At 35.5% G+C, this 16,726-nt stretch overlaps 1 protein-coding gene across 1 annotated transcript; it reads left to right on the top strand.

Moving 5' to 3' along the window:
* The first annotated feature begins 3,590 nt into the window (after positions 1-3,590).
* Positions 3,591-14,489, top strand: LOC128511290 (myosin heavy chain, fast skeletal muscle-like). Its single transcript, XM_053484067.1, has 40 exons — positions 3,591-3,648; positions 3,923-4,135; positions 4,235-4,378; positions 4,474-4,630; positions 4,728-4,755; positions 4,873-4,984; positions 5,063-5,155; positions 5,274-5,337; positions 5,681-5,779; positions 5,894-5,997; positions 6,092-6,230; positions 6,312-6,430; positions 6,507-6,656; positions 6,754-6,924; positions 7,261-7,567; positions 7,843-7,910; positions 8,123-8,210; positions 8,317-8,434; positions 8,607-8,730; positions 8,953-9,089; positions 9,197-9,452; positions 9,534-9,776; positions 9,972-10,148; positions 10,226-10,371; positions 10,471-10,561; positions 10,647-11,036; positions 11,160-11,286; positions 11,369-11,487; positions 11,594-11,790; positions 11,890-12,073; positions 12,159-12,324; positions 12,417-12,541; positions 12,625-12,933; positions 13,021-13,224; positions 13,313-13,438; positions 13,516-13,686; positions 13,770-13,874; positions 13,951-14,046; positions 14,155-14,286; positions 14,403-14,489. The coding sequence occupies exons 2-40, from the start codon at positions 3,935-3,937 to the stop codon at positions 14,421-14,423; spliced, it is 5,808 nt and encodes a 1,935-aa protein (XP_053340042.1). The 5' UTR covers positions 3,591-3,648; positions 3,923-3,934; the 3' UTR covers positions 14,424-14,489.
* Positions 14,490-16,726: the final 2,237 nt, after the last annotated feature.

The following is a 16,726-nucleotide window of genomic DNA, read 5'->3' as shown; positions in this document are numbered from 1 at the left end:
ACCAACACAAAAACACTTACTAGTTTAAAGACAGTTTAAATGACTAGATATCCATGCTAATAAAAGTAAACTTGTGCACATAAAATTCTGTGGACATTTTGCCCAAATGTGAATAAAAAGTGAAAAGCTACTGTAGTTCTTTTTTTTTACATGTTGCTTCACAAGTAAAAGCATGCAAGGTGTATTTAATTAATGATGGATAATATTTTTACAAAAACACCCTTTGTACTATAAAAGCTTGTTATAAAAGTTGACTTTTTAAAAAGTTCATTTAGATTTTTGAACAATTTTATTCTATGAAACAGACACAGTAGGATAATTAATTGAGTTTAAATGACCAACAAGGTGGAAACAAACTATACATTATATTAAGTTTAAGGTGTTCTTTTAATTTAAAGTTACATTATGAGCTGGAGGAAGCTTAGGAGTGTGCTGACATCGCCCCAGGTCAACAAGCTGATAGCCAAGAGCAGAGATTCTGGAGTCACGTCATGTTTTTCTTAGTTTTCATAATTCCTAACATGCCTTTTTTAATTAAAAAAATATTCATTTAACAACTTTATTCTACCAATGGTTAATTCAACCAAGCACCAACAAGCAAGACTAAAATATGACTGGCTTGTGATAAGTTTTATTTTGTTGTAAGTAAATAATGCAAATGTTGTCCTGACTTTGAGCCATTTTGTGAAAATAACACACCTGCATAGAAGCAACACTGTGAAGCTAAACAGAGAAAGGAGTCAACAGAAAAAGGAGAAGCAACACTGTAAATCTAGATTAGGAATGGCACTTTATCCTGTTCCACAATACAACTGGAATGCACCTTTATAAATGGCAGAAATATTGAGCAAAAAAATATTTAATTGCTTTTTTTAAGGCTTGGGACAATAAACTCCATTTAAGAATGTCACCAAATGCACAGGTACTCAAGCTCAAGATATAACAGCAATTAATTCAACTATTAGCAACCAACAATATTACGCCCACATCAAGATTTTACATTTCAGAAACAGATACTGTGAAAATGTCTCACATCACCGCTATTAGAAACATGACTGTTGGATTTAGAATACTGACACATTTAAACATGACTACATCAGCAGAAAAAATTAAATCATTCTAGTACTCCAAATAAGGATACTGTGCAAGACAACGAAATGAGTTGGCACATGTGGCCACTTCAAGTTTTAGATTTGATTTTAATGTCAACACAAAGAAGCCATCCAAGCAGATACATAATCCAAAAATATACATTGGATTTTCCCTAAAAGATTAATCATATATCCGTTTATAAATACATTTTTAGACAACCTTGAAATTCAGCCTTTTATGCTATAGGATGTGATGATGCTTTAACAATAGAAATGAAATGTAAATTAATTACTTATAATACTGTTTGAGTAATTAGCCATAAAAAAGTGCACATTACCTTTTATGAACATTTTCTAACTCAGTGATTTTTGCCCAAATGTATATCAAAAATTAAAATCAAAGTTCATTCTTTTTAGGTTTAACAAATTGCTTTACAAGCTAACAACCCACTTGACTAATGCCAGATAATATATTTAAGATAACATTTTCTTTCGGATAATGTATAACAGCATGCAAGTGCATTTATACTATAAAGGCCTTGTATGCGTGTATTTGGTTTATTTTAGTTGATAAATATATTTGAATTTTTATGCCTATTCAGTCTTTAAAAAAGACAACCATTCAGAAACTCTCTTGTACCAGGGCACTATATTTTAAGTTACATTTAGTCCAATGGGCTCTTTAATTTTAATTTGAAGTTACGTTTAATTTTATTTAAGCTACTTTATGGTAACAGCCACAACAATTTTTTTTTTAAACATTTCAAAAAGAAAATATATTGTAACATAGTGATTATTTTAGGTACAATTTAAAAAACTGAAGGCAAAAGGAAAAAGTACTTTTAAATGTTTACACTAGATTGAATAAACAAGCAGACTTACTTTGAAGATGACAGCAAACAAGAGCTCTTATGTAGCATCACTAACCTTATTTAGACTGCAATCTGAAGTGCACAAAATTCTGAACGCCCACACCAGACCTTTAGTTGGTTTCTATATTTGTATTTATTCCTAATAGGAACATTCTGCTTATAATATTCTGTTTCAGCATTTCATTTTATGAATCCAAATAATCACTTCTAAATTTCAATGCCTTGTAAGCAACTGCCAAAGCGTATTATCTTTCTTTAGAAAAAAAAAAAACATTATGGTCAGCCACTGGTAATTAATCTTATACTAAAATTTGTGCCATTTTAATTTGATACTGCACTGGCATGAAACAACACTAAATGTTAGATCCCTTAAATATTGATGTGTGTGCAAGTCATCTGAGCATCTAAATGGGTTTTTTCCAAATTATATGTAAAAAAAAGCTTCTTTAAGTGAGGCGTAAAGCTTAATGCTTTTTCAGATAACACATTTATTCATGTGTTTGTACCAATGTTTAGGTCACAAACGTGAACTTTGAAATTCTGCCATACAACATCTGCTGATCTGGGTGGGAGCTTTGATGTCGTGTTCCATGAAATTTGTATTTGTCTTTTTAGAAAAGCTCAAAATATACCAATGTACCACTTCTATGAAATGCGGAGATATTGAGTCACTGTGGACATTAACATTTTTAACAGAAATAACTTCAAAAATATACTTAAAAAATTATTTTTAAATTTTAAAATCTACTAAATTTTTTGATACATTTTCTTTCACATTAAATTTACTCAAGCTTTTTTCATACAAAACATATATACATTATTGGTTTTACTTAGAATTGAGATTAATGAACTAATGATTGATTTTAAATACTGACTACTTGGAGATGTAATTTATATTTTTGGAAATGATGGCACTGACCTTGGAAATGAACACCAGTGGAATCAAGAGTGCTTCTTCATGTCTGATTTTAGTGACTCTTCAATGCCAGAACTCATAAAAATGACTGGGCTCATGAACCGTTTAAAAAGTTACTAAATAAATAGTACATAAATTAAAAACAACGAGAATAAAAATAAAAACCACAACAAAACTATTTCAAAAATAAGATATTTTTACATGATAATCAATAGAACCACCAATTCAAAACTTATCAGAAATATATAGAAAAAAGTTTAAGTGTAAATATTTAAGCTCATCTTAATATATAACCCGATAATACACTGCACTGAAAAATATGGAAAGAACAACAACAACAATACATATTATTAAAATGGAGAAAATTTTATATATTGAAAAAATATTGTTAAGAAACATCAGCGATTAGCACTGTATGACACAGAGGGATGTCCTTAATAGTGTTACATAAAGCAAAAATACACTGCATCAACTAATGCTACATGACCATATAAAGCAAGAAGGATCTGCTGAGTGAATGGTAATGCTGCTATATAACAGACTCGCTCAGGAACTGAGAGATCCTCAAACACCCTGCCAAGGTGGGAACTTCTTCAGTCCAGTGCTGTGTTTGAGAATTATCTTTGAATACTCTATAATTTTTAAAATTATGCATTTTATTAATGTATTTGCACTAAATATTTTAACTGATATTTATTCTTATTTTCAGTGTTCCCAATCTGCCAGCCAATCTACCATCTGCCAATTTCTCCTCTTGACATCAAACAAGGTACAGGGTTAATAATCATAATGATTAATGTGTATTTATTTACTGGGTATTTTTTTAGGTGATGTGTAAAATAGAAAATAAAATTTTGCAAGATTCTTTATAAAATATGAAGAAATTATTTAAAAATCATAAGATTTGTGAACATTTAGTATCATAGAGTATTATCTTTGCATGAGGTTTGCAGCACACACAAATATTCATACTGTAAATTAAAACAAATAAATGGCTTTATCCAAAGTAAAATAAGGTACATGTATATTATTTGACTCCACAGTAACCTGCCATCATGGGAGATGGTGAGATGGAGTGTTTCGGGCCGGCGGCCATCTACCTCCGGAAGCCGGAAAGAGAGAGGATTGAAGCTCAGAACAAACCTTTTGATGCCAAGACAGCAGTCTTTGTGGCTGAACCTAAGGAGATGTATCTCAAAGGTACACTAAAGAGTAAAGAGGGTGGCAAAGCCACTGTCGAAACTCTGGATCACAAAGTAAGTGAAAAGATTGTGAATAATCGAATAGTGCAAGGATCCTAACAATTAACCTACATAACTAACCATTTGGAGGTTTTTCATCACTTTATTTTATAGACTCTCACAGTTAAGGAGGATGACGTCTATCCCATGAATCCTCCCAAATTTGACAAGATTGAGGACATGGCCATGATGACCCACCTCAATGAACCCTGCGTGCTGTATAACCTCAAAGAGCGCTACGCAGCATGGATGATCTACGTAAGTCGAACCAAGAACTAATCTGTTATGAAGGAGAAATATAAGAGACTGTAGTGACATAAACTTGATCAAATTCAATTTCACTCTCCCTTCAGACCTACTCAGGGTTGTTCTGCGTCACTGTGAACCCCTACAAGTGGCTCCCAGTGTACGACGCTATCGTTGTTCAAGGATACAGAGGCAAGAAGAGAATTGAAGCTCCACCTCACATCTTCTCCATCTCTGATAACGCCTATCAGTTCATGCACACTGGTATGATGTTCTTATTTTATTTCGAAATGTTCCATTTACTGTATATAGAGCTGATTGCATTATATAAAATGTTTAATCTCTTCTGTTATTCTGTTAGATCGTGAGAACCAGTCAGTCCTGATTACGTAAGTCAAAACCTCTTCCTAAAGAATAATTCCCTAATGATGAGGAATATTTATCTCTGGATACATGCACTTGTAATGAACAGTTGTTCATGCTGGACTCTCCTGTTCTACCCCCAGTGGAGAATCTGGTGCAGGAAAGACTGTCAACACAAAACGTGTCATTCAGTACTTTGCCATGGTTGCTATGACTACACAGAAGAAGGCAGAGCCTGTTGCTGGCAAAATGCAGGTAAGAGAATCATTATTATTGCTATATTACAGAATCAGACATCAGACACCTCATTAAAACACCTGCAATCATCACCAGGGGTCACTGGAAGACCAAATTATTGCAGCCAACCCCCTGCTGGAGGCTTATGGTAATGCCAAGACTGTGAGAAATGACAACTCTTCTCGTTTCGTAAGTTCATACATACTGGATGTACAAATCAAGGACTGCACTATGCAGCCCAATGACTAAACTCTTTATCAAATACATACTGCAAATATATGTCTATAATGTTTAATTTAATTAACAGGGTAAATTCATCAGAATCCACTTTGGCCAAACTGGCAAGTTGGCCTCAGCTGATATTGAAACATGTAAGTATTAACAACTATGAATATCCATAATTATAAATGAATAATTAACAATATTGATCATGTACCAAATAAGATTAAAATCAAATTAAAGTGTGAAATTCAACTTACTAATGGAAAAACCATATGTATGAAATGATAATGGCTAACACCACAAGGATCACAAGTAATATACAAGTGTAAAGCTTATATAATTTTGAAAACTTGAAGATGTAAGTACAAAAAAAATACAAATAGACAATTTACAAATTCTAAAAACCTCTGGACATTAATCTAGGAAAAGAACTACTATTTTTACAATGAACACACCAGGCAAAACCATTTATCTAATTGTCTGGGTCAACAGATCTGCTGGAAAAGTCAAGAGTCACCTTCCAGCTGTCTGCTGAGAGGAGCTACCACATTTTCTACCAGCTCATGACTGGACACAAACCAGAGCTGCTTGGTAAAGTTAAACCAAGCCAAAATGTTTTTGTTTCTTTTTAAATTAACCATAATACTTAATTTAATCTTATTAAACTAAAAAAGTTTAATAAGATAATTTTACTTTTTTCCACAGAGGCACTGCTCATCACCACCAACCCCTTTGACTACCCAATGATCAGCCAGGGTGAAGTCACTGTTAAAAGCATTAATGATGTGGAAGAGTTCATCGCCACAGATGTAATCACAATTTTATTACATTTGTGTGACATCAAATGTATGGCTTGACATTGTTTGCAATTTTCCACTTTTTTTTTTTTTTTTAATCACACAGACGGCTATTGACATTCTCGGCTTCACCGCTGATGAGAAAATTAACATCTACAAGCTGACCGGTGCTGTGATGCATCATGGCAACATGAAGTTCAAGCAGAAGCAGAGGGAGGAGCAGGCTGAGCCTGATGGCACTGAGGGTACACTTAGAAATATTCACAATATTTATTTAGGACAAGCAGCTAAATTATAAATTAATAACATTGTTTTCTTGACTTCAGTTGCTGATAAAATCGCCTACCTCTTTGGTCTAAACTCAGCTGATATGCTGAAAGCTTTGTGCTACCCCAGAGTTAAAGTCGGAAATGAGTTTGTGACCAAAGGCCAGACTGTACCTCAGGTAATGTGTCGTTGAGTAAGATAAAAAAAAATAAGTTATCCCCACACAACTAGAACCCAACGTGTAATATTTTCAGGTGAACAATGCTGTCTCCGCCCTCTGCAAATCAGTCTATGAGAAAATGTTCTTGTGGATGGTCGTCCGTATCAATGAGATGTTGGACACAAAGCAGCAAAGACAGTACTTTATTGGTGTGCTGGACATCGCTGGATTTGAGATCTTTGATGTAAATAACTGATTTTCTTTATGGCACATAAACTGAGGTGTTTCCTTGCTTTTTGCAGTACTTTGGCAAGGTCTGATGTACTGATCTTTTGTAACAGTTCAACAGCTTGGAGCAGCTCTGCATTAACTTCACAAATGAAAAACTGCAACAGTTTTTTAACCACCACATGTTCGTGCTGGAACAAGAGGAATATAAGAAAGAAGGTATCGATTGGGAGTTCATTGATTTTGGTATGGACTTGGCTGCCTGCATTGAGCTTATTGAGAAGGTAAGAGATTTGTTACCTTCACTGAATTGAAGCAGAATAAGGACAAAGTAATTTTTTTAATCATTCTTTGTTTATATTCTACTTATTGTGGTGTCAATAATATCATCAATGTAAGCAACAAAATACTTTCTAAAAAATTTTTTTCCCATAATAATGAGTGTTTAAGCAATTAAGTTGGTTAAATAACAAGAATTCATTAACAGAGGTAGAAATGAACACACAAAAATCTTTCTGCACTAAAATAAGTAAGTTACTGTCAACAATTTCAATGAAATATTCTTATGTTAATTTTTAATGCTGCAGTTATTACTTATTATAAATATCTGTCACCAACAGCCAATGGGCATCTTTTCCATCCTTGAAGAGGAGTGCATGTTCCCCAAGGCTACAGACGTCACCTTCAAAAATAAGCTTCATGACCAGCATCTTGGAAAAAGTAATATCTTCCTTAAGCCAAAGGCTGCCAAAGGCAAAGCTGAGGCACACTTCTCTCTGGTGCACTACGCCGGCACTGTGGACTACAACATTTCCGGCTGGTTGGACAAGAACAAGGATCCACTGAACGACTCTGTGGTCCAGCTGTACCAGAAATCAGCAAACAAACTCATGGTCCACCTGTATGCAGCCCATGCTGGTGCTGATGGTAACATTACACTGACAATTTCAACTTCATTAATGATGGCTATAAACAAAAAAAACTATTGAGACTGTAACAATAGCTGAAAAATCTAAGACATTTAAATAATTTTACCGACTATAAAAACAAACTCATCATCTCCAGTACATAAAGAATAAAATTTGTAAAAAATAAATAAATAAATAAATGAATAAATAAATAAAAATAATAAAAATAAAAATAAGTAAGAGAATTAAGAGTATAGTAGGATATTAAAAACAATAATTTCATCTTGTCAACAGCTGACACTGGCGGAAAGAAAGGCAAGAAGAAGGGTGGTTCCTTTCAGACTGTGTCTGCTCTGTTCAGGGTGAGAACAACTATGAAATTATGATCATGTGCAAAGTTCAGTCGATAAATTCCAAAGAAGGAACTGCATATTTAGTCAGTGTATTATGACTATTAGGTTCATTATAAACATACCCACTACTAAACAACTTTAAATTGTAAAAATAGCTATCAAAAATAGCGTAAAGTAGCCAAGAGAATTGTCTAACAAAGTCATAAATGTAATCCTTACAGGAAAACTTGGGCAAGCTGATGACCAACCTGAGAAGCACTCACCCTCACTTTGTGCGTTGCTTGATTCCTAATGAGTCCAAGACTCCAGGTGGGTCTTTTATTTTCAAATGTTTTTTTTAAACAGGAAAAATGTATGAACATCTCTGACTGTAAGAACTGTTACTCACATTTTACCATTAACCGGGAAACCCTAGGGCTGATGGAGAACTTCTTGGTCATCCACCAGCTGAGGTGTAATGGTGTGCTGGAGGGTATCAGAATCTGCAGAAAGGGATTCCCCAGCAGAATCCTCTATGGTGACTTTAAGCAGAGGTATACTGAATCACACTGTTTATAGAAATATGGTTTCCAATAATTATAGAACTATATAGAAATATAATTTGCTTCGTCACATGAGTTGGAAACGAGAAAAAAAAAACAGGAAAAAGATTGAGAATATATACATATTTGTTCTGAAATATATGTTTCATTTTTCCACTTTCAGATACAAAGTCTTAAATGCCAGTGTCATCCCAGAAGGACAGTTCATTGACAACAAAAAAGCTTCAGAGAAACTCTTGGGTTCAATTGATGTAGATCATACCCAGTACAAGTTTGGACACACCAAAGTAAGTATTTGTCTAACAAAAATTAAATTAATAAAATAAAATAAAAAATAGATAGTAAAAAAATGTGCCACTGAAAAAATTTCGAAAGAATACAGCTTAGCCTTTCTTAAACTCTACAACTACCAGATACAAATTGACCACAGGTTGGTATGCACTCTGTTCCCTTTGATTTATTTTCTGGAGTACAGATTCATGTTTGAATCTTTCTGAACAAATCTTCAGGTGTTCTTCAAAGCAGGTCTGCTGGGTACCCTTGAAGAAATGCGAGATGAGAAATTAGCAAATCTGGTGACAATGACTCAAGCTTTGTGCCGTGGCTTCCTCATGAGAAGAGAGTTTGTTAAAATGATGGAGAGGAGGTAGGTTTAGATTTATGTCAATTACACAATGATATGGTATAATTATTGAATACAAGTGCAATATCTGGTTGCAATTAATGAACATCTGAAATATCTCTCTTTACCAGAGAGTCTATCTTCAGTATTCAATACAACATTCGCTCATTCATGAATGTGAAACACTGGCCATGGATGAAGCTCTACTTTAAGATCAAACCTCTTCTCAAGAGCGCAGAGACTGAGAAGGAAATGGCTGCCATGAAGGACAACTTTGAGAAAATGAAGGAGGACTTGGCAAAGGCACTGGCCAAGAAGAAAGAACTTGAAGAGAAAATGGTGTCCCTACTACAGGAGAAAAATGATCTGCAACTTCAAGTAACATCTGTAAGTATTTCAAACAGAGTTTACTGATTTTTAACAGACTTTGGATGACGTTAATTACACAAACAATATGCACAATACCAGGAAACTGAGAACCTTGCTGATGCTGAAGAAAGGTGTGAGGGGCTCATCAAGAGCAAGATCCAGCTTGAAGCTAAACTCAAAGAGACAAATGAGAGACTGGAGGATGAGGAGGAAATCAATGCTGAGCTGACTGCTAAGAAGAGAAAACTGGAGGATGAGTGCTCTGAGCTGAAGAAGGACATTGATGACCTGGAGCTCACCTTGGCCAAAGTGGAAAAGGAGAAACATGCCACAGAGAACAAGGTTTTATGTTACAATACACTGCAAGTTTAAATATGCTGAGATTTTAAAAACACTTATTAGGTATACTAAAGTACATAATTCTGCACTAAACATGCAAGTAAAAGTAAACCATATTACTTACAAAAACTATTTAACACAAAAATGATCTATAATAATCAAACCAATTGCACATTGTTCTGAAATTCTTTTATACAGGTCAAGAACCTCACTGAGGAGATGGCATCCCTAGATGAGAGCATTGCCAAGCTCACGAAGGAAAAGAAAGCCCTTCAAGAGGCACACCAGCAAACTCTGGATGATCTCCAGGCAGAGGAAGACAAAGTCAACACTCTGACCAAAGCAAAAACCAAACTTGAGCAACAAGTTGATGATGTATGACCAATTTCTTTGCAATACTTTATTAATGTTTAATGTAAATGTTCAGATGTCATTATTTTTTTCTTACACAGCTGGAGGGTTCCCTGGAACAAGAGAAGAAACTCCGTATGGACCTGGAGAGAGCCAAGAGGAAGCTTGAGGGTGATTTGAAACTGGCCCAAGAGTCCATAATGGACCTGGAAAATGACAAGCAGCAGTCTGATGAAAAAATCAAGAAGTGAGTGTGAAAAAAACATTTATATACTAGCAATAAGAATAAATGGCGTGAAAAATTATTAACCTTACTTATGTGTCTTTTCTGACTTCCTAAAAACAGAAAAGACTTTGAAATAAGTCAGCTTCTGAGCAAGATTGAAGATGAACAGTCCCAGGGAGCTCAACTTCAAAAGAAAATCAAAGAACTCCAAGTAATAATGAGATTTAAAATGTCATGCCTATAAGCTCTGCAAACAAGGTCATTTATTTAAACAGAACAAACTTTTTAAATCTTAGGCACGCATTGAGGAGCTGGAAGAGGAAATTGAGGCTGAACGTGCAGCTCGTGCTAAAGTAGAGAAACAGAGAGCTGATCTCTCCAGGGAACTTGAGGAGATCAGTGAGAGGCTCGAGGAAGCTGGAGGTGCTACTGCTGCTCAGATTGAGATGAACAAGAAGCGTGAGGCTGAGTTCCAGAAAATGCGTCGTGATCTGGAAGAGTCCACTCTGCAGCATGAAGCCACGGCTGCTGCACTTCGCAAGAAACAAGCTGACAGTGTTGCTGAGCTTGGAGAGCAGATCGACAACCTTCAGCGTGTCAAACAGAAGCTAGAGAAGGAAAAGAGTGAATATAAAATGGAGATCGATGACCTCTCTAGTAACATGGAAGCTGTTGCCAAAGCAAAGGTATCTGAGATTATGAAACATGGTTAAATTGTTTTAATCCTGGATTGTCTTCAGGATTTGAGTTAACAGGTAATTTCAGTCAAAACACTTACACAGACATCTCATGTGTGGTTCTCTTTCCAGGCTAACTTGGAAAAGATGTGCCGAACTCTAGAAGACCAGCTGAGTGAAATCAAGACCAAGAATGATGAACATGTTCGTCAACTGAATGATATAAGTGCACATAAAGCACGTCTCCAGGCAGAAAATGGTAAATTAAATAACAATATACCACAAAATCCTGCTACACTATGTGTTTGATTTTGTCATTAATATCGCCAATCATATTTAAGGTGAATTAAGCCGTCAATTGGAGGAGAAAGAAGCACTTGTTTCTCAGATGACCAGGGGAAAACAAGCATACACACAGCAGATTGAGGAACTTAAAAGACAACTTGAGGAGGAAGTCAAGGTAATTAGATAGATAGATAGATAGATAGATAGATAGATAGATAGATAGATAGATAGATAGATGTTTAAGAGTTGACTTTTGAACACATTTAATCATTTCTCTGTAGGCTAAAAACGCCCTGGCTCATGCTGTCCAATCAGCACGTCATGACTGTGATCTACTCAGAGAACAGTTTGAGGAAGAGCAGGAGGCCAAGGCTGAGCTGCAGCGTGGAATGTCGAGGGCCAACAGTGAGGTTGCTCAGTGGAGAACCAAATATGAGACAGATGCCATCCAGCGTACTGAGGAGCTTGAGGAGGCCAAGTAAATTGAATTTATATATATGTATAAATATGAATGATGAGGAAAAAGTGACTAAACCAGACACTACACAAAACGTCACTCTCAATTCTCTTTCCTCAGGAAAAAGCTTGCTCAGCGTTTACAAGAGGCAGAGGAAACCATTGAAGCTGTTAACTCCAAATGTGCTTCTTTGGAGAAGACCAAGCAGAGGCTGCAGGGTGAAGTGGAGGACCTCATGATTGATGTGGAAAGAGCGAATTCATTAGCAGCCAACCTTGACAAAAAGCAGAGGAACTTTGATAAGGTTGAATATTTCTCACCTGAAAATCTATAAAACTATGTTTATTTATTGAGCAGAACTTTCTTATATTTACTCCCTTGTTTTATAGGTCTTAGCAGAATGGAAGCAGAAGTATGAAGAAAGCCAGGCTGAACTGGAGGGAGCTCAAAAAGAGACCCGTTCTCTCAGCACTGAGCTGTTCAAGATGAAGAACTCATATGAGGAAGCTCTGGACCACCTTGAAACCCTGAAAAGGGAAAACAAGAATCTGCAGCGTATGTTGCCTGAAACTTTTCAATCATATTGAAACCCCAGAATGTTGCGTTAAATTAAGCAAATTTGAGTTAATATTCTTTTTTCTCCTCAGAGGAGATCTCTGATCTGACTGAACAAATTGGAGAGACTGGAAAAACTATTCATGAACTTGAGAAGGCAAAGAAAACAGTTGAAACTGAGAAATCAGAAATCCAGACTGCTCTTGAGGAAGCTGAGGTAAGACTGCACATTAACTCATAATACTGGAAAAATGACAAAGCTCAACAGCAAAATGCTTAATATCCAACATCATTTTGAAGGGCACACTTGAGCATGAGGAATCCAAGATCCTTCGTATCCAACTAGAGCTCACACAAGTGAAAAGTGAAATAGATAGGAAACTGGCAGAGAAGGACGAGGAAATTGAGCAGATCAAGAGAAACAGTCAGAGGGTGATTGAGTCCATGCAGACCACTCTGGATTCTGAGATCAGGAGCAGAAATGATGCTTTGAGGGTCAAGAAAAAAATGGAGGGCGATCTCAATGAAATGGAGATTCAGCTGAGCCATGCCAACCGTCAGGCTTCTGAGGCCCAGAAACAGCTCAGAAATGTCCAAGGACAGCTCAAGGTGCACCTCCTTCCTTGCTACCATGCTTTTAAATGAAATCTTCATGCATCTTGATGCATGAATTTACAATGCTAACTTTCACATTAGGATGCCCAACTGCACCTTGATGAGGCTCTTAGATGCCAGGAAGACATGAAGGAGCAGGTGGCCATGGTGGAGCGCAGGAATAACCTGATGCTGGCAGAGATTGAGGAGTTGAGAACTGCACTGGAACAGACAGAGAGAGGCCGCAAAGTGGCTGAACAGGAGCTGGTCGATGCCAGTGAACGTGTAGCACTGCTGCACTCTCAGGTAAGCTGTTGTAACACTGAACTCTGCTATTCATTTCACACTGCTTGGTAAATAATAATTGTGGTCTTGATGTGTTTCAATAAAACAGAATACCAGTTTAATCAACACCAAGAAGAAGCTTGAGGCAGACCTGGTTCAAATACAAGGCGAGGTGGAAGATACTGTGCAGGAGGCCAGAAATGCTGAAGATAAAGCAAAAAAGGCCATTACAGATGTGAGTGTTCATTAAATACAGGTTAAAGATTGACAACTGTATTAAAAACTAAACTCATCACACTCCTAATACATTAGGCTGCTATGATGGCAGAGGAGCTGAAAAAAGAGCAGGACACCAGTGCTCATCTGGAGAGAATGAAGAAGAATCTTGAGGTTACAGTTAAAGATCTGCAGCATCGTCTGGATGAGGCTGAGAGTCTTGCCATGAAGGGTGGAAAGAAACAGCTGCAGAAACTCGAATCTAGGGTATGTTCATGCTGTCAAAGTATTAATTGAGCAGTTATGTCAAAAAGAGCTTAGTAAAATGTTTATATGAACATTTTTTCTAGGTGCGTGAGCTTGAGTCTGAACTTGAAGTTGAACAGAGACATGCTGCTGAATCTCTTAAAGGAGTCCGCAAATATGAAAGACGAGTGAAGGAGCTTACCTACCAGGTATAACAGGATCGTAAGAACATGAGGACATCTTATTACAAAAAAATGCATTCTAATATAAGGCTAATCTCTTCAGACTGAGGAGGACAGGAAGAATGTGTTTAGACTGCAGGACCTTGTGGACAAACTGCAGCTGAAAGTAAAGGCCTATAAGAGGCAGGCTGAAGAGTCGGTAAGTTTGCTTTTCTACAAATTTAAACAAAAGCTCCTTGCTAACCTGAAGTTAACATGTTCCCCTTATTACCAACACTAAATGAGATGACATGTATTACTATCACAGGAGGAGCAGGCCAACACTCACCTGTCCAGGTTTAGGAAAGTGCAGCATGAAATGGAAGAAGCTCAGGAGCGTGCTGACATTGCTGAATCCCAGGTTAACAAGCTGAGAGCCAAAAGCAGAGAGATTGGAAAGGTACGTTTGAGTGAGATTTAAATAAAGGGCATTCAGTTTGTAAGTATTCACTCACAGTGGCACATGTAAATGTTCTTATAAAAATATATTTTACTAGTATTGTATATGTATTTTAGGGCAAGGAGGCAGCTGAATAATAAAGAAGATCAACAACATGCAACGACAGCAAGGATTCATATAATATGCAATTCTTATTAAATGTCCATGCATACATCAACCTAAATAAAACTGAAACAGAGCTACAAGAGCCTGCATTTTTCTTTTTATCTCTAAACATCTATCTAGTTAACCAACTAACCAACTGAATACCTAAAAAGAAAGTAAGTCAATTACCAGAATGTAACCAAAACTTTTTAAATGTTAGCAGTCAATCAAAGAGAGGCAACAGTGAGAAGTAGGCATTCTTAATTTAATCTAATTTGGAATTAGAAATGTAGCATTATTATAATAATTTAATTTGTCTTTAAAAAAATACTTTTTAATAACTGTCCTACTAAAATTAATAAATTAATTAATTGTTTTACAAAGATAATTTAGTTCTACGAGCACAGCTCAAAGTCACAGCTTAACACCACAATAGCTGTGTAACTTTTATATTAACATTTCATTTGTGGCACTTGGCAAATGTGTATATGTCACATGAAAATAACTGCAAATCAATACAACAATCACTGCAGCATTTGGGCATTTCCTAAAAAAAGAAAAACAAATTTAACCATTCTTATATTTTAATCATAAATAAGACTCAGACCACAAGAACATAACACAAAGTGACACAATGCTGTTTCTTATAACCAAGCTTTTAATATCTGAAGATATCCTCCCTATGTCTTTAGCGTGACTTATAATAGCTAGTATGCACAACTGACACATCAATCTTAAATCTGGTCATTGGAGACAAGAAATTCTTTCTTAGAGAAAGGTCAAGGTTATCTAAAAGAAGGTCTGACTTTAGCGCCTCTCACATCTCAAAGAGTGGACAAGTAGAACTTTTTTCCCTTAGGAAAACACTGAATGTTAAAAATAGCCATATCCCAAATTTTACCAGTAAAGCTGTTTTATTCTTTTACTTCAAACAATTCTGTCTTCCTAAAATAATTTTAACAGAAGTGTATAAATTCTTACTTTCCTAAAGTTTCATCACAAAACAAAAGGAATATAGTGTTAATATGTTTACATTTTAAAGCCTTTAAGGAAAATGAAGCATGACCTGGAGAAATGCTCAGGTGCAAGCTGACATCACTGAATCTTAGGTCAACAACCTGAGAGCCAAAAGCAGAGATAATAGGAAGATACATTCCAGTGATATTTACATAAAGTGCATTCATCTATGCTCATCTAAAGATATATTTCACTAGTAATGTATATGCATTTTAGGGCAAGGAGGTGGCTGAATGAAAATGAAAATCAATAATATGCAACGCCAACAAGGGTTTATATAATATGTAATTTCTGCTAAATGTCCATGCATACTGTACATTAACAATAATAAAACTAAAGCGGAGCTAAAAGAGACTGCATTTTTTATTTCTACCTGGTCAACGAATCATTATGGCACAACATTGAGGTTTCCAGTAAAAGCATCAGAATTCAGATACATGCACCTGCAGGTTTATTTAACACAGAAGTCTATGTATAAATTCTTCAAATTTAAGATCTCTTAAGAGTTCTAAGAAAGTTACCAGTCATTTAAAGAGAGTCAATAATGAGTATTAGAGGGAGTTAGTAACAATTATTAAAGTTGATTGTTGCTCAAATTGCTTACAATGCACAGGAAATTGACTGATCATCAACTATTATCAATGGTCATCCGATCAACAGTGAGGAGTTAGCATTATTCATTTTAAATTGTATTACATTATTAATATAATGACTAGTTTATAATGTATAATAAATACATTTTATTTACAAACAAGGGTAAAGCTATTATTGCTAAACATAAAACATCAGAGAGGACATGTTATATATAAATGGATTTTTTTTGGAAAATATTTGGAACAACAGCAGATACTTTACAACAATATAAAGTTATGCTGCTTAAAAACACAACACAAAACTAACCTTCGTAAACATAAGAAAATTTACTTTTAAAACAATTTATTAGTAACTGTTATTACTAATAATTGGCAAGTAAACAACAAACATAATTAAGATTTGTATGTAATTAAAAATAGAGATATCATAAAGAATACAAATGAAGAATGCTCACCTTTTTGATATCATGCCCTTCCATGACTTTTTAATAATTACTGTCTTACAAAAAGAAGCATATAGTAATTGTTTTACTAAGAAAACTCTGGCTCTTCCAGCACAGCTCAAAGTCACTGTTTATCACCACAATAGCATCTGTAACTTTTGATGGCAAGGAGGAATGCACTAATGGCATAGCTGAGCAATGAGCTATATTTGCAATAACTCCCAAAATACGACCAAGCTTGTG

This window comes from Clarias gariepinus, chromosome 23, assembly GCF_024256425.1.
Source record: "Clarias gariepinus isolate MV-2021 ecotype Netherlands chromosome 23, CGAR_prim_01v2, whole genome shotgun sequence".
Taxonomy (NCBI): domain Eukaryota; kingdom Metazoa; phylum Chordata; class Actinopteri; order Siluriformes; family Clariidae; genus Clarias; species Clarias gariepinus.
The sequence above is the reverse complement of the archived record's forward strand: the minus strand, read 5'-3'. Positions and strand labels throughout refer to the sequence as shown.

What these genes read in the sequence shown, in the direction of transcription:
- LOC128511290 (XM_053484067.1), top strand. Translation starts at nt 3,935, where the DNA reads ATGGGAGATGGTGAGATGGAGTGTTTCGGGCCGGCGGCCATCTACCTC. An exon ending in AAGCTGTTGCCAAAGCAAAG is followed by an intron (nt 11,037 to 11,159) that starts GTATCTGAGATT and finishes TTCTCTTTCCAG; the next exon opens with GCTAACTTGGAAAAGATGTG. An exon ending in AACTTGAGGAGGAAGTCAAG is followed by an intron (nt 11,488 to 11,593) that starts GTAATTAGATAG and finishes ATTTCTCTGTAG; the next exon opens with GCTAAAAACGCCCTGGCTCA.